This window comes from Medicago sativa, chromosome 7 (assembly GCF_051527215.1).
Source record: "Medicago sativa cultivar Bolivia chromosome 7, Bolivia_mono, whole genome shotgun sequence".
Lineage (NCBI taxonomy): Eukaryota > Viridiplantae > Streptophyta > Magnoliopsida > Fabales > Fabaceae > Medicago > Medicago sativa.
The window spans coordinates 87,783,273-87,807,969 of record NC_140755.1 but is presented as its reverse complement, the minus strand read 5'-3'; the positions used below and the strand labels follow the sequence as shown (position 1 = coordinate 87,807,969).

Genomic DNA, 24,697 nt, shown 5'->3' with positions numbered 1-24,697 from the left:
ACCTAGATAAAAAATTGTAGAGAATTTAGATGGAGACGGAGATTGTTCGCCGGAAGATGCCGAAGTTGCGAGTAGAAAGAAAGTGAATCAAAGAGGAGTGGTTTGATCTGGTGCGGTAATGACTACCAAATGTTATGTAGGGCAATTTAATCTGATGGTGAAATTTAATGGTACACCGGTGAGGGATTTAATTGAACCCTCACCCTAGAATCCACCGATATTCATATGTTAGTTTTTTGTTTTTTTTTTAATTTCTCATTATATTGAAGATTGCTTGAGTAGTTGTTGATAAATTAGATTGTTGTATTTATTGTGAATGTAGATGAAACTAATCATTACTACAATATGGTAGTTTAATAGTTGAAATAACATAATGGACATTATATCTATATTTTGTGCTTTACATGTTTGATGAAATGTTTCAAATAATTATTAATTAATTTTTTTTTTGGTTGTTGTGTATATATGATTGACGACATTGGTCGACCACCATAACCATAATACTCGTCACCAAACACCATGATCCACCAGCAATACCACCCTGTCACATCATCTTACATGGTTTTGGAATGTTGTGGATGCTTCCGGTCTATGCCTGCTTACAATGACACTTTTTCAGTCATATTATTTCAAGCATATGTACGACTTTGACTGAGCATTAACACAAGGAGACTACTAGCTTCCACTTGTCAGTTGGTGAAATGACCATCACACTATATGATGTGACATGTCTTTTTCACTTATCTATTCATGGTAAGTTGCTAAACCACCGTGCAAAAGTATCCCAATAAGAAGGAGTTGTTCTTCTATCTGAATTGCTTGGTTTAGACCCTGATGACGTTGCTAGTGAGTGCACAGAAGTGAGGGGTGCACATGTGTAATGCCTCGGATTTTGATCCAAGACATTACGTCTAAATCATTTTCTTTTTCTGAAAAACACTACTATTTATTTATTTCATCAATAATATATATTCTAGCAAAACCTATACAAAATTCTTAACATAATTTAATAAAATTTCTTAAAATAAATATCCTTCAAATATTTCTTCTAAAGTTACAATTCGATAAAAAAAAACCCAATTTTTGTCTCCGCGTACGCATTCATCACACATCAAACTTCATATATCATTTTTGGTACCTACAACATTATTTTAATGTAAGGGTCAATTTCCTTATCCAAATTGGTTCATACTCAAAGCACAAGAAACAATGTCATAAAATAGATAATATCAAAACTTATCAATCAAAAAGAATTAAGAAAAATACATTCAAGTCATATGCTTCAAAGTAAGGTTCACAGACATCTTATTTGCAATAAAATAGTTTAAGTCAATAATCAATCACATGTATACAACAGACTCAATGCAATTATGCGTAAGATGCATGCTCTTATAACTATATGATCCGGATATAACCCGCCACACAGGCACCACACAGAAATATAATTGCAATTCCCGCCACTAAGGCAACCACACAGAGTATAATTGCAATTCCCGCCACAAAGGCACCACATAGATGCATATGCCATGCATGATCATGAAAATGCAGACTAAAACCCGTCACTAAGGCACCACACAAAATATAATTATAACCCGCCACTAAGGCACCACACATAATATAATAGTAACCCGCCACTTAGGCACAACAATGCAATATGATATTTACTCGCCACAAAGGCACCACACAGAAAATAATTATATATCTCACATCACCATGAACATGATCAAAAACAAGCTTTTCAATAAAACTCACATTTTCATCTCTTTTCATTTTTCTTAATTAATCAAAATCTAACATGTCTTTCTCAGCATCACAAAACATATAAAGCATAATAATATAAAATATATCAATTCACGCCACATTATCATACACAACTTTCATATAAAACATAATTCACTCATAATTAAGAATAATCACTTTTAGAAAGGATTAATTTTACCATGCAAATACGTTTTAATTATTTTTCTTCTTAAAAGACAAGAATTGCTGCCTCCACTTGATTACACAACCTAGCACTTAATATGGACGTATGGGGAAAAAGCCCATATGAGAATTATTAATGTAAGTAGAATTGGTGGTTAGAATAGAAAGAAGAATAAGTTATTGGGCCTAAATAGATTTAGGAAGAGTGATTAGTATTATAAATAAGGAAGCTTATGTTAGAAAGAGTTTTTACGTTAAACCGCTTTTTGGAGAAAGGGGAGAAAGAGGAGAACTCAGAGAGAGAACCCTAGGAACGAAGAACGAAGAACGCTGCTTTTGATTTCAGAAAAATAATCTAAGGTAAGGGTGAGACTATCTTACAGTAATAATAAGTCTGTGAATCATTAGATTACAATTAACATGATTTAGGATGAGTTGTAAGGGAGAGATTATTTTACTCATGGGTAATTTAGCGGTCTTGGATAGAAGGGTTACCCTTATCCCCAACTTCGGTCTTATTCTGTATGAATTGTTTGTGACCGTCATTGATCGAAAAATATTAAGATATGCTAATTGTGATATTTGTATGCTAGCAAAATCAATAGAAAACGTGATCGTAATTCAAAAGAACATAGAAAAGGCGGTGTCAAATAATATGCATATAGGTTTCCTTGACCATGTCGCAGAATTATAATGTAAGATGAAAAAGTAGCTTGTAAATGCCTTGGTCCTTGATACTTTATGAGGCTGAATAAGGATTGGTCAATGATGACTCAAAAATAAGGGAGTTCTACGATGAATAAGTGTACTTCCAGTCTTGTAGGAAATAGATAGAATGAATTGGTAGATAAAATGAATTGGCATCGGTTAAGAGAAAAATAATACATGGTGTAAATTAGGGATGCATTGTTACCTGATGTTTCTTGGAATCATGACCGGTTGTAGTTGATAAATAAAAAGGAAGAATGACACACACATATTGGATATGAATGATTCTTTGGTTAATGACAAAAAGGATTTGCCTTGCTTGATGGTGCACTAATGGAGTTAGCATCCGTAAGTACTGTTATTATTAGAAATAATTTATAGAGAATTTCGGCCTCTTGGACTGTTAAGAGTAGATCAGGAGCGTATATTTTGGGCTTAGAGGATTAGGTACATGGTATATCTAGTAGGGTTCATGATTTATAACTTTTAAAAATCAAAATAAAATGTATTAGAAGTTGGAATTGTAGTGGTGCCGTATGCCTAGTATAAATAATAGTTTATTTTTTTTACGTGATTTTATAGAGATAATAATTGAAATTATTCTTACTATCTTTGAATGTGTTTGAAATAAGATTTATTCTCCTTATAGATGTGTCTTGGATACCATAGTGCTAAATGTATTATTTTAAGATGTGTAAATGAAATATATTATTTGACTATGTGATATTTGAAGATGTATATGATTTAAAGATGTGGTATGTAAAGATGTGATATTTAAGAAGTATAGTTGATGTATTATTTGACTAAGTGTAATTTGTGAATTATTTGATGATGTGAAATTGATGTGTTAATTGATGATGTATAACTGAAGTGCTATTTAATGATGTGTATTTGATAATGATGCTATTTAAAGATGTGTTATATAATGAAGTGCTATTTGGAAGATGTGTGATTTAAATATGTGTTATTTATGATGCTTATGTTGATGCGATGTTTAAGATGTTGATGTTTATCGTTTGATGTTGTTGACCATTAATGTCATAAAGTTGTAAGTGTCGGTCTAAGTTGTGAAGTCGTAAGAAGTTGTCCAAATTATTGGAATCATATAAGTTGTTTAAGAAGTTCAAGATGTCTAAGTTGTAGGAGTTGAGTCCATTGCATACTCATTAAAGATGGGGGCTTGAGGCCCGGCAGCTTTATGCTCAAACTATGTTGGGGGCTTTAGGCCCGACAACTTTATGCTCAAACTACGTTGGGGGCTTTAGGCCCGGCAGCTTTATGCTCACTTGTAGAAGAGCCTAATTATGCTCATATATGTTGCTGAATGGTACCACATGCATTTGCATATCAAGAAGTTCACAATGATTTGAGTCGTTAAGTTGTTAAGAGTTGCATTGTCAAGTTGAGTCACATTGTCGTGTCAAGTATCAAGTTGTATATGATGTCTGATGTTGATTTAAAAGATGTTTGAGTATGATTTAATGATGATATTTTATGATGATATGTGACGATGAATGTGACTGCTATATGATGATATATTGCTAAGATGAAATGATGATGTCTATGTATTTGATTATAATTGTTAAATTATAAGATGTTTATATTGTTAAATATAATTTATGATTTATGAGCTTAATATTATTGTTTGAGAAATCTCACCCCTTCTCTTGAAAATGTTGCCCTTCGTATGGGTAACTTGCAGGTAATAAAGACTAGAGGCGTTCGTGAGTGGACTCATCACTTTGTGTCTAGGTGCTCTGATACGTAACGGGATGGGGCTTGCTTTCATATCCATTCCTTACGTGTCTTTTATGAACTTTTTTTTTTATGATTAAGTATTGAACTAATTTATGAGATTTTCTGATAAGGCCTGCGTGCCAAGACTTTTATCATGCTGAACTATTTTCCGCTGCGTAGTTTCAGATTTTATGATGATTGAACTTTGAAGGATAATTATTATTATCTATTTTATGATTTTTAAGAAGTATGTGACATTCCGTTTATGAATTAAATACTCTGATTTATATGAAATTTTTATGTTGGGAAAACGGGGTGTTACAAAACCTACTTTGACCGTCTAGAGGTCGATGACGTGATCTTTAACCCCTTGTGTCCATTTGATGATATTTGTTGGTAATTCATTTGAATCAATTACGGGTGAAAGATGATTTATCGCCATTTACCAGAGCAGATGATGAGACAGTATGACCATTTTTAGACCATTCCAAGACATATTTCCTCTGTAGCCGCCATTGATGTTTTCATGGTAGACAAGACTTTCCAAGTTTTTTTGCTGCACAATATACCTGAGGTTGAGCGGGGTTTATTGGTGGAGACACATTGACAATTCATAACGGGTTACATTCCTGGTTCTATAGTGTATTTCGAAAGTAGTGCCCTCAATTGAGGGAGAACCAACTAGGCCAACATACTAGGAGATCCTGATAGAGTAGGAGCATGCAAGTGGTATTTGATATGTTCCATATAGTCATGAGAGTTAGGGCCATGCCATTGGATAACCTGGCAAATGGCACCACATACGAGGGCTTACATGCTACTCTAGAGTGGATTACAGATGAAACAATGTCGACCACTCAATATTAATCATCTGAAGGTGGAGGGCGTTCCGATGATTTTATTTGCAATTTGATTTGATTTTATTGACTTAATTACAATTTTGATCACCCTATTTTCACTCATTTACAAATTGACCCCCCTATTTTAAAATCACATAATTTTGTTCTCTTTCTCCTATTTTTATACTTAATGTGACATATTTTAAACGATATATCATAGAATTTGATGATGTAAAATAATCAATACTCAATAAATTATTTAAAAACTACTTTAAAACTTAAATTTAAATACGATATCTCATCATTTTAAGTTAAAAAAATGACCCGAACGAAGTGAATTTAGTCGAAACAGAGGACCAAAACCATAATTTTTTTAAATAAAATTAATGACCGTAAAAATTATTAGTTAATGAAAACGAACCTAAGCCGTTACCAAAAAAAAAAAAAAAACGAACCTAAGCCAAATAGAGACTAATGTTTAGATTAGACAGAGCATGCTGCACGCCACACAGTGAAGAATTGGAAAAACTAGACTAGACTTCGGAACCAAAACCCACGCAATCTAGATTGACAAGATAAAAGCATTATCATTTTCTCATTTCCAATTTCAATTTTACAAACACTTGGCGTGCGCAGTGAGAAGAAGAACAATGGCGGTTGGAAACGAAAACGCAGAGATTGTTAAGGCACGAATCGACAAAAGAGATTACAGAAGAATCGTTCTCCGTAACTCTCTTCAAGCTCTCCTCATCACCGATCCTGATACCGATAAGGTTCCATTTCTTTTCGATCTTTGCCTTCTTTTCCTTTTAAATTCAACGATGATACCTATGCTTTCCCTAATTGATTTCCATTTTTTTGTTGTTGAAGTGTGCTGCTTCCATGAACGTTGGCGTTGGTTACTTCTGTGATCCTGATGGTCTTGAAGGACTCGCACATTTTCTAGGTCTGTATTGTTTTTCACTTTCATTCTAATTTGATTGATGAGGATTTTCATTGTTTGAAGATTGATAAAGATTTGTGCTAATCCATATACTAATTAGAAAAGTTAACAATTATTATTGACGTGGACTTGAAAAATAGGAGATATTTATTGAGGCACTTGCCACTGGTGATGGTCGTGTTGATACTTATTAGTTTTGGGACCTAGACCTCTATGTAATGTAGTGTTGAGCAGAAAAATAAAAATGAAAGTGAACTTCTAGTATTTGGACATGGTTATTAGAAAGTTTTATTTTGATAGCTTAAGATTTTATTAGAGTGGGATGTTGCATTGGATGTGTGGCAAGACTAGACGAGATAAGATTAGAAATGACAACTTTAGAGAGAGAGAGAGAGAGAGAGAGAGAGAGAGAGAGCTAGAGTTGGGGTAGCACCTATAATAGGAAAGATGGTGGTGGAGACTAGGCTTAGGTAGTTTGGGCATGTAGAGAGAGGACTTGAGGATATTAAGGAGAGTAGACAAGATGGAGGGTAGTCACATCACTAGAGACAGAGGAAGACCTATAAAAACTATAAGGGTGTGTTTGGATGGAGGGTTTAGGAAGGGAAGGGAGGGGAGGGTTTACTTTTCAGTTTTCAATTACGGACACTACAAAATATTTTTTAAAAAGTTAACATATTAACTTGATGAACAATCATATAATACTTCAATCACACTTAATTTATTTTAGAAAAAACATGTTATATAGTCCATAATTTAAAAAAGAAAATCAAACCCTCCCCTCCCTTCCCCTCCTATACTCTCAATCCAAAAGCACCCTAAGAGAAACTATTAAGAAAGATGTACAGATTAACTAGTTAGATAGAATATGGAATATGATAGAACATTATGACGTCGTTTGATCCACGTAGTCGATCCCACTTAGTTGGATAAGGCTTGTTTGTTGTAGTTTTTGTTCAATTTTGTTTTATGGTTGAAATCTGTTAGGACCTCAATTATGGCCTCATATATCCTAGCCCATGGTGTGGAAATTTATGTTAAGAAAATAAAAGATAGAAAAAGGGAAATGCTGATGTGGCAGGGAGTAAGGGAAGTGGTGCTATTCGTGTACAAGAATTCGGTTATATAGGGATTGAATAGAGAGAGAGAGAAGGGGTATGTTTTGGGAATATTGTGTTATGTTAGTTATGCACTGAGAACATTGTTTGCTGTAGGAGCTTAGCTCTGTGGGCATGAAGATATTCATCCTTTTGCAGTTATTATTTACTCATCAATAATATACTTTTGTTTTTTCAGTACTCATCTAATTTCTTTGTTAATTGCTACTTTGTGAATCGGGTTCGCATGAAAATTTTGTTTGTGTTTTTTTGTTGACAGAGCACATGCTGTTTTATGCCAGCGAAAAGTACCCTGTGGAAGATAGCTACTCCAAGTATATTACTGAGGTACCGTAAGTTTTATATGTCCGTTTTTTCCAGGGAAAGATATTTCACATTGGCATTTTCTTACCACTTTGCATGGAGGCGTGGTTGCCAGATTTTTAGCTTTTTGTTCTTTATAAACTTCAGCTCTTCGATTATTGATACTTTGGGGTAGGATGTTAGTTACTGTTGAAATTTTCCAGAAAAAATTATTTGAAAAAGGAAGATCAGGTTTCTGATTTACCTGAGTAAATTCTCAGAATGATTCAGTGTGCACAACATTTTTACGATCTCTAGTTTCAGGAAACTTGGAAAATAATTCAAAATATATGCAAATCATATTTAAACAGTTTTGACAATAGCATATTTATAAGGAGATATTTCCCTCGATAAGAGAATTTTTTAACACTATCCCTCAAGCCAGAGCGGGTATACAATATTCAGTAATATTTATATTTATTACAGATAAAGGGGCTTTGAGGACCATAAAGAGATTTCATGAGGATATTTGCATGCCGATTTCTAGATTTAAATGATTGACATACACAATAATCATTTTCTTGATAAGAACTTTTTTATAGACCAAATCACAATCAATTTTTGTATATTTGTTCTTTTCATGAAAGATTGAATTCGAGGCGATTTGAAAAACTGCTTGATTGTGAAAATACAAGTTAATATAATCAACATCTCCAAACCTTAACTCACAGTGTAACTGTGCTACCCGTCTAAGTTGGATAAAAGCAAAATACAACTTTATATTCAGCCTCTAAGTCGGATAAAGCAACCACATTTTCCTTTTTCATGATGTGAACCGCTGCAAAAATAGAGTATCTTGAAAGTTGAAACCTTCTGTCAACAGGCAAACCAGTTCAAACTACATTAGAGTAGCCAACTACCCAAGTTTTCCTTCTGTCTTCACTTAACATGATAACAATCCTTGGCCCAAACATTCTTAATGTATTCCAAAATTTGTACCATGACATTTTTATTGTAAGGGTTTAGTTTCCCAACAAACTAGCTGCACTTGTCAGGATTCGAACAAGGTTCCTCTTGATGCATTAATATCTCTTTGTTCATTTGCGTGTCAATAGGTTTAAAGATGTTATATCTTTCGTATCATTGAATGGAGCTTAAAAACTGAAATAGTTTGTTTGTTTATTTTTGTTTTATTTTTAAGTTATTCTTACATTTGTTTGCAAATCACTTCTGTTTCTTCCTTCATGCAGCATGGAGGAAGTACCAATGCTTTTACATCTTCTGAGAACACCAATTACTTTTTTGATGTAAACACAGATGGTTTTGAAGAGGCTTTGGACAGGTAGATCCCATCTTTCTGATATCCATATTTATTTCCTTGTAACAAAATACTATTGTAGCAATTGTGAGTTTAGAGTATGGTTTGTCTTCCAGATTTGCTCAATTCTTCACTAAACCATTGATGTCTGCTGATGCCACCATGAGGGAAATTAAAGCTGTTGACTCTGGTTAGCTAATATTTTTACTTATTTGTTGCCTTTAGTTTTATTTCTCTTCTTATTTATCTGTATATTTTTATCTGCTTTTTTTGTTACAGAAAACCAGAAAAATTTATTATCTGATGGGTGGAGAATGAACCAGGTATTTGTTATTGCATTTACAGTGGGTTTTTGAGTATTGTTTGGTAAATTTGGTTGTTGGCCAAGAGCATTAAAATGTGCTGTTACAAAAAATAATTTCCTATAGTATTACTGTGGAGCAAATGATCTGTATTTTGTTTTAGGATGGATATTGCGTATAGTTTTAATATTCAACATCTTTTCTCTATCCATCAAACTTCTTTTGAACTGAGATGCTTGGCAGTTATTATTGCACTTAAAAATGCATGAACAGATTTATTGCAATCAGATGCAGAACATAATAAGTGCATGTTTTAGAAGGCTGTAGATTATGTTTCAGATATGTAAATAACTCATTTATTGCAATCAGATGCAGGCCATAGTTAGTCAAGGCCAGTGTGTGCATGCACTTATTATGTTCTTTTAACCACGCTGCATTAATTAGACAGTTTTTATCCTATTAAAATGTGACGCAGTCTTTCATTTGTTACAAATTTATTTTTCTTATATTATTGCTTTAAATATCCACTTTCTTGAAATGGTATTGTCTTTGTTTTCGTTTGTGGATGGGCTGTATAGCTTTTACAAATGCTGCTTCATTGTTGAATGTGACAAAACTCGAATAAACTCAATTTTTCAATTACTGATGCTTGAACTTGAGGCCAGGGTCTCTAAAATTATTTGGGCTGAGGATTCCTACAAGGATAAGAAATTAGAAGGATTTTTAGTCTTCCAGCTGGATCACTTGACCAGGCGTTTACAAAACTTGAGGGAAGGTCAATGGATTGCCTGTTTTGTTTCTCAACATAGGATTAACTACTTATTTGGTGAAATGTGTGTTTCGTTGAGCGTTTGGCAAACCTAGTTTTGAATGAACTTGATTATAAATAAACCGGTATAAATAAACCGGTTTAGTTAAAAACGGATTTGAAGTGAAGTGCTTTATGTTTGGATATTATCCACTTGAGTGTAAAAGGTAGATTGAGTTGCTTCTACAAAAATCACATTTCAGCCCTGTTAAAGAGTCCCACTTCGGATAAAATATGGCCTGAACATGAGTTCATAAGTTGGGGCAATCCTCACCTCACGAGCTGGTTTTGTTGGATTGTGTAAGACCCAGCCACGATTTCTAAGAATCCCCTAAACCGCGTTTGAAAAATGAATATAGCAAACATGTTTGCAAATATTGTCAAAAATCACATTTTTGAGTCTTGAAAACACAGTTTGGGTACTGCAAAGTGCAAACATAACCCAAAACACGGTCAAAGTGGATTTTGAGTGTTTTCTGTTGTTCAAGGAAATTGGACTGGTTTGTTGCATTTCCAGTTCTCTTAGTTTATCCTCCTCTAGTAGTTGCGTTTTCTTCAATTTGTACTTTGCTATGCATGTTGTGTTTTATGGCCTTGGAGAAATACTTATGATCTCTATGCATGTTATGTTTTACGGCCCTTCTTGGAGAAGTACTTATGATCTCTCTTTTTCTATCCTCTTGTGGAACATTACAATCTGTTTAGCTTCAGAAACATCTCACGTCTGAAGATCACCCGTATCATAAATTTAGCACAGGTCAGTGATTAACTTATATTTATAAATTCTAAAGCTTCTGAACTTTGAATATTTGCACAATGCTGGTTGCGATATTAATTTTTGACTATTCATTCTCTCAATGGGTATGTTGCAGAAAAAAGCTTTCTTAACTTTTCCCCCCTATTTTAGTTAAACAAAGAACTAATACCGAGCTCTGCTTTTTCTTTCTAATTTTTTTTTTAAATATTGTGAAATTATATTAATTCCCAAGGGTGCGTATGGAAGAACTTGGTTACAATTTTTTTAAGCATATTTATGACATAAACACTTGTTTAAGTGTTTGGATTTCAGTTTATTTCAGCAAGCTCTCCGAGATAGCCTATGAAAACATCTTAAACTTTATAAGAAAACAGTTTATTCTTATTCCCTTTTTAATTATATAAATAGCTTATACATAAGCGCTTATATGATGAGTACTTATACAATAAGTAGTTTACCCAAACACTTCCTAATAAGAATTTCTTTTTTGAAAATATTTGGCTGATTGAAAAATATGACAGTGAATGTCAAGTGCTAGATTTTGTACTTTTTCAGACTTGTATTTATTTTAGGTTTTGTAATTTAATATTAGACAAAGTATTTGCATACTGTTACATTTTAATGCTTCTCTTAACCTATGTTATTCCTAGTCCGTGTTCATCAGTTCCTCAAATTAGTCTCTGTTCGTGATTCATTTTTTCACAATGCATTGTTATATTTTTAAAGAAATGTTGCCTACCATTTTGTGCGTTTAAATGAATATTAATTTCATATGTGTGTGCATTAGTACTATGTTGTCAATATCATTTTGCATGTATCTACCATTTTACTTTTGTTATAGTTTATTCAATATTTTTTAATTAAGCTGAAATATTTGTCATTACTATCATGATTCTAATGTTCTTCACTTCATAACCACTACTTTTATTGCTCTAAAATATCTGTTCTGTTAGGGAACTGGGACACTTTGGAAGTTAAACCGAAAGCTAAGGGAATAGACACAAGGAACGAGCTTATCAAATTCCATGAAGAAAACTACTCTGCTAATCTAATGCACTTAGTTGTATATACAAATGGTAACATATATTTTGTTCAGAAAATACATGTTCTACATATTATTTCTAAATTCTCACAATATAATTATTGTGCATGGATATTTTCAGAAAGCCTTGATAAAATTCAAAACCTTGTTGAAGAAAAGTTCCAGGATATTAGAAACACCAACAGAGGTTGTTTTCGCACCTCTGCTCAGCCATGCAAATCAGAGCATTTACAGGTATTAGTTTTCTACTTGTTACTCAATAATAAATTCTAAACAAATCCATCAATATTGATTCTAATGCATATTCCATTTTGCTTTTCTGCTTTAGATTATTGTCAGGACTGTCCCGATAAAACAAGGTCACAAATTGAGAGTTGTATGGCCGGTGACCCCTGAAATTCTTCATTACATGGAAGGACCATGCAGGTATCTTGGTCATCTTATTGGCCATGAAGGAGAAGGGTCTTTATATTACATTCTGAAAAAATTGGGTGGGTACACTGTACCTCTGTTGCATATTTCATTATCAATTTTCTCAGAAATGTCACCTCTTTTGAAATGATCCTAGCTAAAAAATATCCAGATTTCAGAATACTACATTCTCTCCAGTCCTCTATTACCTCCGATGTCAAAATGGGTTTGAATATAAATAAAGGAGGACGGACATAATTAGTTTTATGGAAATAATTTTAGTGGGCCTGGGCTATTTTAATTTTGCAGTTATGCAATTTCTTAGCATAATCATCCTTTTTGTCCTTTCCTAATTTTCTTTTTCAGCAATCCCTTTTTTCCTCTCTAATTTATTTTCAGTATTGATTTTGAATTGAGTAATAACATTGTTAGCTAAAATAAAACAATAACTAAAAGAAGTAATAACAGTATTAGTTTTTTTAATTGTAGAAAAACTATAAGAGAAACTATTAGGAAAAATTTAGAGATTAATGAGTTGGATCCTAATATGCTTTATGACAGAACATTATGGCGTAATTTGATCCATGTAGCCGACCCCACTTAGTGGGATAAGACTTGGTTGTTGTTCTTGCAAATTCGTTTATGAAAAAAGAAAAACAAGTAATAACAGTAATAGCTTGTATCATATTATATTGAAACTTAATTTGTGGTTTATATTTATATAATTGCATGAACAGAATAGTTGAGTTAGTGCTTCCAAAAGAATCTTCTCTCTCTCTCTCTCTATATATATATATATATATATATGTGTGTGTGTGTGTGTGTGTGTGTGTGTGTGTGTGTGTGTGTGTGTGTGTGTGTGCGCGCGCATGAAAGACCCTCAATCTTTACATAATGATAGCAAGTCCTTTATGCTGCCATCATCATGAATATGAATATCTTTACTCAACTAAAATTTAATTTGCAGGATGGGCTACAAGCTTGTCTGCGGGTGAATCAGATCTGAGTTTGGACTATTCCTTTTTTAAAGTTGTAATTGATCTTACTGATGCTGGTCATGGTTAGATTTCTCTTTCTCTTCATCCTCTCTGTTTTTTTTGTACGTCGCTCTTCTCTTTTAAAAAGTTGAACTATGTTAACTCTTAAGCATGGATCGTGCTCTTCATGCAAAGCATTTCATAACCATTAATGCTCTTTTCCCCCCGACTAAATTCAAGTCATATTATGTGTTGTTTATTGATTCAATGAAATCATTGGTACTTTTGGCTTGGATTTGTAGAACACATGCAAGATATCGTTGGGTTGTTGTTCAAGTACATTAAGCTTCTACAACAGTCTGGTGTTTGCAAATGGATATTTGAAGAGGTATGGATATAGGCTATGTATTATGGTTTAATATTGTAAACAATTGTTCTTTTCTTACTTGCTTTGCTTTCTTTTTTACCAAGAAAGTCTATTACTCCCTCCGTCCCATAATAAGTGAGCCTTTTGTGAAAAAACATTGCACCAAAATAACTGACCCATTTCACTTTTCAATGCAATATTAATTACTTTTTTCCAATTATAACTCTAATTAATACTATTTTCATCACTCCCATTTCAATATATTATACTTTGCATTTATGATAATGGTAAAAGTACCAATACTTGAAAAAGAGCACTTAAAACCATTTTTCTCTCTCCTTCATTTATACATTTTTCATAATAAGTGTGAAATGAGCAAATGGCTCACTTGATTTAGAATGGAGGGAGTACTATTATTATTGTTATTAATAATACATGTAAATTACACACAAATAATAGTGTATGATATAATATTTATTTATTATATATTATTTCTAAAAATATATTGTATATTACCAATGGTATTTTTGTTGTTGTTAAATAGCAGCTACAGCTTAGCAAAATTTAAACAAATTGCTATTGTTTCGCCATACACTATTTAGTGCAAAATATTGCCAAATAGAGGCTATAAGGGTGCTATAGTACTGCTGCATAGTGGAATATGATGAAACCACTATATTGTGTGATTTGCGATTGACAACACTGGGGATTTTAGCAAAGGGAAATACCATTTGCCACGAATGCTGATTTCACAGGAAACACGAATAACACACAGATGACCGTTGTTTTCCACCAAATAACAATTTTTTTGTTTTGTTTTTTATATATTAAATAATATTTTTGATAACCACCTATGTATCGTTGTTTTTCGTTTTTGTTTTGGTCGTAGGAAATAGCATCGCTGTTTAGTAAACTTTATACGTTTTTATTTGTCTAGTCCATTGTCTTCCAAACAAGTCACAGTACAAAATGTTGTGCTGAGTGTGTCTCAAGAATTTGTCTTGTAGACGTTCTCTTTGCCATGTACCTCGATTCATATCAAATGCACCCAATATATAATTATGGTTTATGAGTGATGAAACCGAGCCTATGCCTAACTCATCCTTACAAAACCGGCTTGTATTGTGTGGAGTGCCTCCTCTGTATAAACTCTTATCAAGAGTCTTACGTATCCAATGTGGGATTTGGGTTTTTTCAATACACCCCCTCACGCCCATCGCTGTTGGGCTTGGTGCATGTATATAAATGGTGGGTGGCCCGATTGATAGGCTCTGATACCATGTTGAAATTAGGCCCTAACTCATCCTTACAAAACCGGCTTGTATGGCGTGGAGTGCCTCCTCTGTATAAACTCTTAGCAAAAGTCTTATGTATCCAATGTGGGATTTGGGTTTTTCCAATACACCCCCTCACGCCTGTCACTGTTGGGCTTGGTGCATGTATATAAATGGTGGGTGGCCCGATTGATAGGCTCTGATATCATGTGGAAATTGGGCCCTAACTCATCCTTACAAAACCGGCTTGAAAATTGAGGTTTTTTTTTCCCAATAATGAGATGTTTTCTTGATGTTTGTTTAAAATCTCGGTACTTGAATATCTTGAGTTTCTTTTCTCTTCAATTATTAAGATTTCTTTTTCAATTCAAAAAAGCTCTTAAAATAATTACTTCTAAGTAATGATTATAAACATTCATAAAGATTTTTATATGGTTTGAGTGTTGAGTTGACACTAGAAATCACTATCTTCATTGATGCGTATAAAAAAAAACTATCTTCATTGATGATAGTGAGTTTCTTCTATTGTTCGATTAGGTAGTAGGCATATAGCTCACTGTACAATCACTGAACTACATTAAATTTGGTATCAATTTCTCTTGTTTACTTTTCTGTTTGGCACCTGGTTTTAACGGATTCTAATGCAATTTCCCCTGTTCACGAAGCTTTCAGCGGTTTGTGAGACTAAGTTTCACTATCAGGACAAAAGTCCTCCTAGTGATTATGTCGTTAATATTGCATCAAATATGCAGGTATGCCATCGTTTTCTTTAGATCAATGACTTCTCAATAGAGATGTATGCTGTTTACATGAAAATTGTGATGGAAACCATTTTCTTAATGAACCTCTGTTATTTTACAGTACTATCCTCCAAAAGATTGGTTGGCAGGATCATCCCTTCCTTCTAAGTTTAGCTCTAGTGTTATCCAAATGGTGCTAGATCAGTTTTCTCAAAACAATGTTCGGTAAGTCTACTAAAACAAAAGCTGTAAATTTATCTACGTGAAGAATGTGAAGTACCCACCGTACTAAAAGCTCAAGGAGTTATTTCATCGATTGGAAATAAAAAAAATTGAAGTGTTAGTAGAGGTTCATAATATATTTATATAAAAAATATATTGCACAAGACTATTGCTTCATGTGGTTTGCAAGACTGTGATTGTAACCTACCTGTACACAGTACACATGCTCACAAATTTCATTTGATGGAATCTTGTCTTTGATTACAATAAGGCTAACACATTTTTTTTCTCCGAATTCACTCAAATGTTGGAAAGATAAGTAAATAGTGTGTTTATTTGTTGAAGAAATAAAAAATTAATAATCAATTGCTGAATGCGTATTGATCTTTTAGGTTCTCTGTCATAGTTTTTTTTTTTTAATAATAAAAAAATTAAAGAATGGTGTTTAAGGTCATTTTGCAAACATTGAGTTCCAGGGAGCATTATTGAACTTGGTTGTGTTAGAAGATATAAAAAATGCTGATGCAAAAGACTAATTTATGGAATTGAAAAATTGAATATACAATGTTCTTAGTTTTCAATGTAAAGATTGGTTATCATTGTGGTAGTATACTTTTGATGGTTGCAGATTGTGCATATCATATGTGTGACACCTCTCATTTGCAAGCTGCTAAATCCTGGCTGCACTTCTTGAATTCATTGAGAAATTTATCTTGTATTCGTATTAGAAACCTATCCACTAGTACCTGGAGTTCAAATTTCAGCTTCATTATCTAGTGTTTAAGCTATCTGTAAAAAGATAATTTTTTTCATATTTGTTTGTTATTCTGAAAAAAGTGGGAGGTCTTGATTAAAATTAAGCCAACCCATTCTGTCATGCAGAATCTTTTGGGAATCAAAAAGTTTTGAAGGACATACTGATAAGGTGGAGCCATGGTATGGAACTGCATATTCTATTGAAAAGATTACTGCCTCGACAATTGAGGTCTGTGTTTTTTGGGAAAATTGTTGAATTTTGGACTGGATTATTAATTTGAACCGTTTTCTTTTTGCAATTTGGGGTTAGTTATGACCACTTGTATTGTGAAATTTCCTGGAAAGAGGAACTTAATGGTCCTATGTATGTTTGTATTTGCAGGGGTGGGTGCTTTCTGCTCCTGATGAAAATATGCATCTTCCAGCTCCAAACAAATTCATTCCAACTGACTTGTCAATTAAAGTTGTGCCAGAGAAAGTATTGCATATTTTCCATTTTTATGTAGTTATCTATAATTTTCTCCATGGTGTTATCTGGGCTAATTTATTTATACTTTGAAGCAGGTGAAATTTCCAGTTTTGTTAAGCAGGTCATCTTATTCAGCATTATGGTACAAGCCAGATACATTATTTTCCACACCAAAGGCTTACGTTAAGATTAATTTCAATTGCCCACATGCTGGAAACTCTCCCGAGGCTGAAATTTTGACACATATATTCACTCAGTTATTGATGGATTACTTGAACGATAATGGTAGGTTGTAGTTTTAAGCTTACTTTGCTTTATTCAAAGTGATTGCTAAATTCAGGTTGAAGACGTACTTACTGTATTTCATTTTCAGCTTATTACGCTCAAGTTGCTGGTTTGCATTATAGCATAAGTCACACAGATGCCGGTTTCCAGGTATTTGGGTTTAGTATAATTTAGTTTAATCTACGTTTTTACAATTGATTTAGACAGCAGACATCATGTAGAACTTCCCTGTAGCGTTATTAATTCATAGATTTATGGTTTAACTCATCTCTACAAAACCAGCTTGTAAGGAAATGATTACCCAAATCTCTAGCCAATGTGGGACTTGAGTTCAACTCCAATAAATACACCCACTCACTCTCAGGGCTATTGGGCCTTGTTTGTGGATAATGTGGGTGGCCCAACAATGGATTTAAGATATGCTCTTTTAGATTTTTTGCGTAACTCATCTTTACATAACTGGCTTATAAAGTGGAGATTGCCCAAATATTACTCCCTCCGTTTCAAAATGAGTGTCGTTTTAGGTGTTTACACACATATTAAGAAATACAATGATTAAAAGAAAGAGAATGGTTATTTTACCAAATTATCCTTATTAACTATTGGTTAGTTTTAAAAGTAATACTTTGGAAGTAGTGTGCAGAGTATTAATTGGAGGGTACAATTGAAAAGAAAAAGTTATTATTGCATTGGAAACTGAAAGTGACATTCATTTTGAAACAATTTTTTTTGGCTAAAGCGACACTCATTTTGAAACGGAGGGAGTATTAACTCTATTTAGGCCAATCTCTAGTTAATGTGAGACTAAATAATACTGATAATCATGAATTTAAAAGCAAAATAGCCTCTAGTTAAATCTATTATTTAATCAAGGAGGGATGACGGACTCCTCCACTCATTATAACGAACTTGAGTTTTATTTATGTATCAGCTCTTCTGTATCTGAATAAAACATTCTACCCGTTGCTATTTTTTGTCAGCTGCTATGCATGATAAATATCGTGCAGCAATATAAATGAAAATAGAAAACAGACTAAGTCTCTGTTCATGTGTCTTTGAATGGGATTGTATTAATTGAGAATTGTCATCTTTTTTCAGGTGAACCTTCTTGGTTATAATCACAAGTTAAGGGTTCTACTTGAAACTATATTTGAAGAGATTGCAACATTCAGAGTGAAAACTGACAGGTTCTCAGTTATCAAGGTACTGCTCAAGGCTCTTCTCACATGCGATTTAGTTAATTCTTCGTTGCTCTTTTAGTCCTTGGCTCATGGAGTTTCAAATATAACTTATTGCATAATTGTCCCTGCTCCTTCACATTTTACTCATCCTTTAGGCCACCTGGCTTGTCTTCCTTTATTATCTGTCAAATAAATTTACACCACTCAACATCAAGTATTCTGACATATAAAAATTCAACCCTCTGAAAATGTAAGTTTCTTCAGAAACCGTTCTATTGGTTCCAAATGTAACTGTTTATCAAATTACCCAACCAAGGTGCAGGATGTGAAAGCACTGATTGTGATACGCCATGCTTATCAGTCAACTTTTTAGTTTAAAAACTGACCTCGTAGTCATTTATCCACATACAATGACACGTGCAATCTGCTGGTTGCCAATTTTAATTCTTTGTCATAAGATAACAATCCCTGCAAATATAGCTGATTCATTTTTAAACCAATTAAATTAATGTATAAAACCATCACGGTAAAGTTCTACCACATATCTTGAAAGAAGTATCTAATTAGATATATATTTAAAATAAACTCACTATTTTTCTATTTTTAATTGTCTCTGAACCCAATATACTGCAAGATCATTTCTTGTAAAATTTAAGAATATAAACCTTTTTAAGCATGATTACAAATTAATTCGGTCTAATAAATAAAACAAAACTAATTTCAAAATATGGTGCAATTCACTATCATACAATTTATCCTAGCCTATATAAATCCATCAAATTGACAGATGCTTATTTTAGTTGTATTTATATGAAAGAATAAGATCAATCCTGTGCTTATGTTGGTAACGAAAGAATAAGAGCTCATGATCAATATTTGATTTATGATTTATCCATTTCAGTATATTTTAAAATAAAAAGTTGTCTTGATTTTATATTTAGTTCATTCAAATCTATTTATTTGCTTTTTATACCTCTTTATCAGGAGATGGTGACAAAGGAATACCAGAATTTGAAGTACCAACAACCCTATCAGCAGGCTATGTACTATTGCTCTTTGATACTAGAAGATCAAACCTGGCCTTGGGTAGAACAGCTAGAGGTACTTCCTGGTCTTCAAGCTGAAGATCTTGCTAAATTTGTGCCAGTAATGCTGTCAAGGACCTTTTTAGAGTGCTATATAGCAGGTTTTTGGGCCTCCCTCTCTCTATCTCTATCTCTATATATATATATATATATATATATATATATATATATATATATATATATATATTTATAGTTGGCTAGGTGCTTTTATTTGAGTTGGAGTTAAATTTCCTATACAGGAAACATCGAAAGGCATGAAGCAGAGGCAATAACTGGGCACATCGAAGATGTTCTTTTTAAGTGTTCAAAACCTTTATGCCAACCTTTATTCCCATCTCAGCATTTGACAAATCGGGTTGTTAAGCTTGAAAGTGGCATAAATTACTTTTACCCTTCACAGTGTCTCAATCCCGATGATGAGAATTCTGCTCTAGTGCACTATATACAGGTAAACTTGCTTGTTTATAATAGTTATTTGGTGTTCATTTTTATTAATGTATGTTTGGCTTCCCATACTAGATCCTGTTAGACCCACAGTTATTAGGAGAGGATACAATGGAAAACATTAAAAACAAAACTCTCAATATGAGCTGGAATATAACAGAATGCATGGAGAGGTGGCGATTGGAGATTTGTGGAGTGTGATTTTGTAATAATGGGAAATTAGGTGTGGTGGTTATAAACTGAGTGCGGGGGGATTCTATCCTATCGTCTTCTTTCTTTTTATGCATTTCTATATTTGGTTCTATTTCAGAGTTACAGAGGGATAGACCTCAGACTAAGGAGCAGAGCTCCACTGATCATCAGATTCCATTGATCTATATAAATGTTATTGTTTTATGTGATGCGAAAATATCGCTCAAGTTGAAGGGAATTTTTTATTGAAAACCATGTCTTTCTCTATGTGGATTAGACCATCCATCTTGCTGAATAACTGATGTTCTGTGGCAATGTTCATTATTTTATAAGGAGTGATCACCAAAATTCTCATTCTTTTCTGCGTGTGTGCGTGTGTATAGACTAATTTTTCTCCTACCTTCTGGCCTAATCATTTGTTTGGGCAAATTGTTCATCATTGTATTTTGAAGTTACCGTTGCTTGTAACCCTCACGAGAAATTTGTAGGTTGGTCGAGATGAGTTTAAGCTGAATGCCAAACTTCAGCTTTTTTCCCTTGTTGCAAAGCAACCAACCTTTCACCAGCTTCGATCAGTTGAGCAGCTGGGCTACATTACTGTGCTCATGCAGAGGTCTGTTGATATGTAGCAGCCTTTTTTTTTTTTTTGAAAACTCAATATTCAGCATGAAAGAATAACACTTGTTTTTAACTCTGGTTTTTGAACTTGTCTAGGAATGATTGTGGTGTACGTGGACTACAGTTTATCATTCAGTCCACAGCAAAGGTATTTACCTATTTGGAGTATAGATATTTTGTAATTTACATTCTACTACCTTGATGCTTAATCTTATTACTCACTTTTTAGGCTCCTGGAAGCATCGAACAGAGAGTTGAGGCTTTTCTCAAGATGTTTGAGACTAAACTTAATGAGATGACAATTGAAGAATTCAAGGTTTGATTGGCAGTTTTAATGATGCTTTAGTTAGTTGTTTTCTAGATCTGTTGCACTTCAATCATGATTGAATACTTCTTCGCCATATTTTTGGTAGATGAGCCAGAGCTACTCCCCGTGTTTGTGTTTTGAATTAACTTCTCACTTTTACATATTTGGTCCATGTCATAGATTCGACAAAGTTTTACGTTGGCTGTCGAGGCCTAACACAACCATTACCATGAATTTATTTGTGCCTGTTCATGTACTTATAAGTTGGGTATTCATACAGATGTGTTCATTGTTCAAGTCTTAGAATTTAGGAATTCATACACATTATCCTGTATAAGGGACAACAACATTCTCACATCATTTAGTTCACTGATGTTTTAGACTAATACAAGACTCTAAATTGTAATCAAATATGGAAACTAATATGACAATCATCCTAATCCTTATCAAATAAGGGGTTCATAATTTTTTTGGACACCAATCCTGAGAATAATCAAAGATACTTATAAGATAATTTCAGGACATTATAAGATATTCTTCGTATATTTTATTACTCCCCCTCAAGTTATAGCTTTACGAAGGTTTAAAGCTTGTTACAAATACACCTTTTAGGAAAAAGAAATGTAATAAATAATTATAGTTGAAGACTTCAAACCTGCGGGTCCACAATGATTCTTTGGGACGGTGGTGTCAAACAATTCTTTGGGACAGTGCTATCATTCCTAAGATTAAAGATACAAATCTAAGCCAAACAGAAAGTGTACATTGGGGCGACTCAGATAGTGTGTATAAGTCATCAGAAAAAGCTATGAAGCTCACTGAATAGGTGCTGTTATAGGATGATAGCTTGTCATCAAAGACGAAAAACATTGAACAAGTCCAAATCAGTATAAGGGAGAGGAAGGTAACCACACCAGTGCAAGTTGCAGCATGTAAAGAGGCTTAATGAGCCTTGAAGCGCTCATGAAAACCAAATGTATGACAGCTGTATAATAGCATGTGAGTGAGCTTGCAATGTCAGGTGAGGGTCAAACTTCACTAGTTAGTAGATTGGCAGGTGCTTTGTTTGAAAACTTGTCAGAAAATAGCAGTTTGGTTCATATTGTGCTGCAATGACTACACACGACAAGGCAGACCTGAGACTTGTCGTGATGGATGGAATTTGAGGTAGCGAAAAAAGTGCATGGCCGAGGAGTTTGAAAGTCAAATATAAAGAGAGAATTTGGGAGAAATAGGACGACCAAAATTTAGACAGAATTATAGATGTCATTGTTTCTAGTATTCCAGAGGTTAGGAGCTCGACAACGGAATTGTGACAGTACAAGTCATTGAGGATGTTGAAGTATGAACAAAATACAAGTGTTTATGTTAAATAAGCAAGCAGATAAAAGAATGAACAAAATTGTTAAATAAGCTGCGAAGCATGTCACTTTATTTGTTTAAGTTGATAACCAAATATGTTTTTACAAACATTGCCATAGTCTGTGTTGATAATTGTGTTCTAAATATCAGCATTCATCTGACTTTTGATTTGATTGTATGCAGAGTAACGTAAATGCTTTGATTGATATGAAATTAGAGAAGCACAAGAACTTGAGGGAAGAATCAACCTTTTTCTGGCGAGAGATTAGTGATGGTACTTTGAGATTTGATAGGAGAGACTTTGAGGTATGACTGCAAACTTCTAATTCTTATTTTCATATATCTATTTGGGCGGGTGATTTGGCTTGAAATGAATACTAAAACTCAGAATATAATTTAATAATGAGTTTTTAGCTATAGCATATACTTGAGCAGGATTAGTGATTCTATTCTGTGGCTTTGGAACAGATTGAAGAATTAAGGAAGCTCACTCTTCAAGAGTTGATAGATTTCTTCAATGAATATGTCAAAGTTGGTGCTCCTCGGAAGAGGACTTTAAGTGTTCGAGTTCATGGAAACCTCCATTCTTCTGAATACAAATCAGAAGCCTCAAAACCACAATTTGCTAGAATTGATGATATTTTCAGTTTTAGAAAATCACAGTCTCTCTATGGTTCATTTAAAGGTCTTACTGGGCAGATGAAATTGTAGCTGGTGGATCCTTTAGGTTTGTAAACTTCTTCAAGCTTATAGAAACATTTGAATGAATAGTACCTGTAATATCAGCCAGTTTGAACGAAACGTCTCCTTTTAAGTTCTCTGAAATGATAAGTTCCATATAATCGGATTTGAATGATTGGGTCAGTTATTTATTTATGTGAATAAAATATGAATCTCATTTCAACTACCTTTATGATGAGGGAGGATCAAACTCTTGGAGCATATTCTCCAATGCGAAAACATGATCTAAAAAACAAACAGAAATTACTAGAAGGCATCCAACATGGGAATAATCTCCAAGCGATTGAACTCTCACTCTCTCAACAATGCTACTCGAAATAGACACCGGTTGATCAAACATCAACTGTTGGATCAGTGGGAATACAATGAAACCAAAAATAAACAAAAACTAAGCTCTCAAGAAACTAACTTCCATTGCATCGCATCAGCAAGAATAGTTAAAAACAGTTGAGTATAGGAATGGAATGAAGCAGTGATTAACCATTTTAAGTTACTCAACTACTTGTAACATGGGAACACACACCGATCATGGAAGCAATTATTTCCTTTTTCCGTCACTGATTCCTGAGAATCTAAAGCTTCCTTCTGGCTCTCATCTTCTACAACACTATCAACTACTGTCAAAATCTTTCTTACTGAACATGAAAGTTTGCCTCTCTTCTGCATTAAAATATAAATCGGCCTGCTCTCTCTTACATGGAAATCACTTGGGAAGGTGCTCGTAGTTACACTGTAGGATATGAGAAAATAAAACAAATTACACATAGTCTAATATATCCTATAATTAAAAAAATCAATTATAATAATCACACTATTAGACCATATCGTAATAACATAATATATCATATCATCATCATGTTCATCATATCATATAATATTATATATAACTTTCAATTGCAGCTCTGATGTTCCCTCGTAAAAAATCAATTATAATAATCACGCTTTGAAATGACATAAAAAGAAACGTAAACACAGCATCAAACACTAGTTAAGGAAGATTTATTAACTTGTCTTGCTTCATACCAAACATGTTCTAATTATAATTTTAGTCCAAAGATGTTCGATCTAAAACGAAATAAATTGAATTTCACCTTCAAAGCTAAGTGAAACAAACAGTAATGTTTTTAACTAAGGTACGGTAGATCATTGCTGATAATGGGTGATCCCTCTCCCTTGCAGGATCCTCTTCTATATTTTTTATTATAGAGGGGGGCTCCTTATTTCTTGGTTCCATATCCTTGATAATGAGTGATCCATCTCCCTCCCGTCCCGAGACTCCTCACATTTTCGACACAATTCAGGACAATCGTCAATGGTCAAAGCTTCGAGAGATTGCATGCCAAATGGTAGTTCAAACATTAAAGCTTCCCCAGGGCACACAAATTTACAAGTATCAAGGTCTGTGAAGTCTCTACAGCTCCTTCAATCCATGCAGGTAAGTAAGGATTTAAGGCTTCCACAAGATCGGACAATCAATGTTTCAAGAGAA

The 24,697-nt window shown here is 33.6% G+C and overlaps 1 protein-coding gene across 2 annotated transcripts; it reads left to right on the top strand.

Moving 5' to 3' along the window:
• The first annotated feature begins 5,816 nt into the window (after positions 1-5,816).
• Positions 5,817-23,320, top strand: LOC146909806 (Insulinase (Peptidase family M16) family protein). 2 transcript variants are annotated; one of them, XM_085726167.1, is made up of 26 exons: positions 5,817-5,980; positions 6,078-6,153; positions 7,528-7,595; positions 8,801-8,892; positions 8,985-9,058; positions 9,148-9,191; positions 10,684-10,735; positions 11,689-11,811; positions 11,899-12,011; positions 12,106-12,268; positions 13,156-13,248; positions 13,468-13,553; positions 15,472-15,558; positions 15,668-15,771; positions 16,651-16,753; positions 16,907-17,002; positions 17,089-17,278; positions 17,367-17,428; positions 18,377-18,481; positions 19,444-19,645; positions 19,784-19,992; positions 20,669-20,793; positions 20,895-20,946; positions 21,028-21,114; positions 22,651-22,773; positions 22,936-23,320. In XM_085726167.1, exons 1-26 carry the CDS (start codon positions 5,858-5,860, stop codon positions 23,176-23,178), a joined length of 2,895 nt encoding a protein of 964 aa, XP_085582293.1. In that variant the 5' UTR covers positions 5,817-5,857; the 3' UTR covers positions 23,179-23,320. The 2 variants fall into 2 exon arrangements, with proteins under 2 accessions (XP_085582293.1, XP_085582292.1); XM_085726166.1 differs by having other exon boundaries at positions 17,086-17,278.
• Positions 23,321-24,697: the final 1,377 nt, after the last annotated feature.

What these genes read in the sequence shown, in the direction of transcription:
- LOC146909806 (XM_085726166.1), top strand. Translation starts at nt 5,858, where the DNA reads ATGGCGGTTGGAAACGAAAACGCAGAGATTGTTAAGGCACGAATCGAC. An exon ending in TCTTACTGATGCTGGTCATG is followed by an intron (nt 13,249 to 13,467) that starts GTTAGATTTCTC and finishes TTGGATTTGTAG; the next exon opens with AACACATGCAAGATATCGTT. An exon ending in CTCTAGTGCACTATATACAG is followed by an intron (nt 19,993 to 20,668) that starts GTAAACTTGCTT and finishes AGAAATTTGTAG; the next exon opens with GTTGGTCGAGATGAGTTTAA.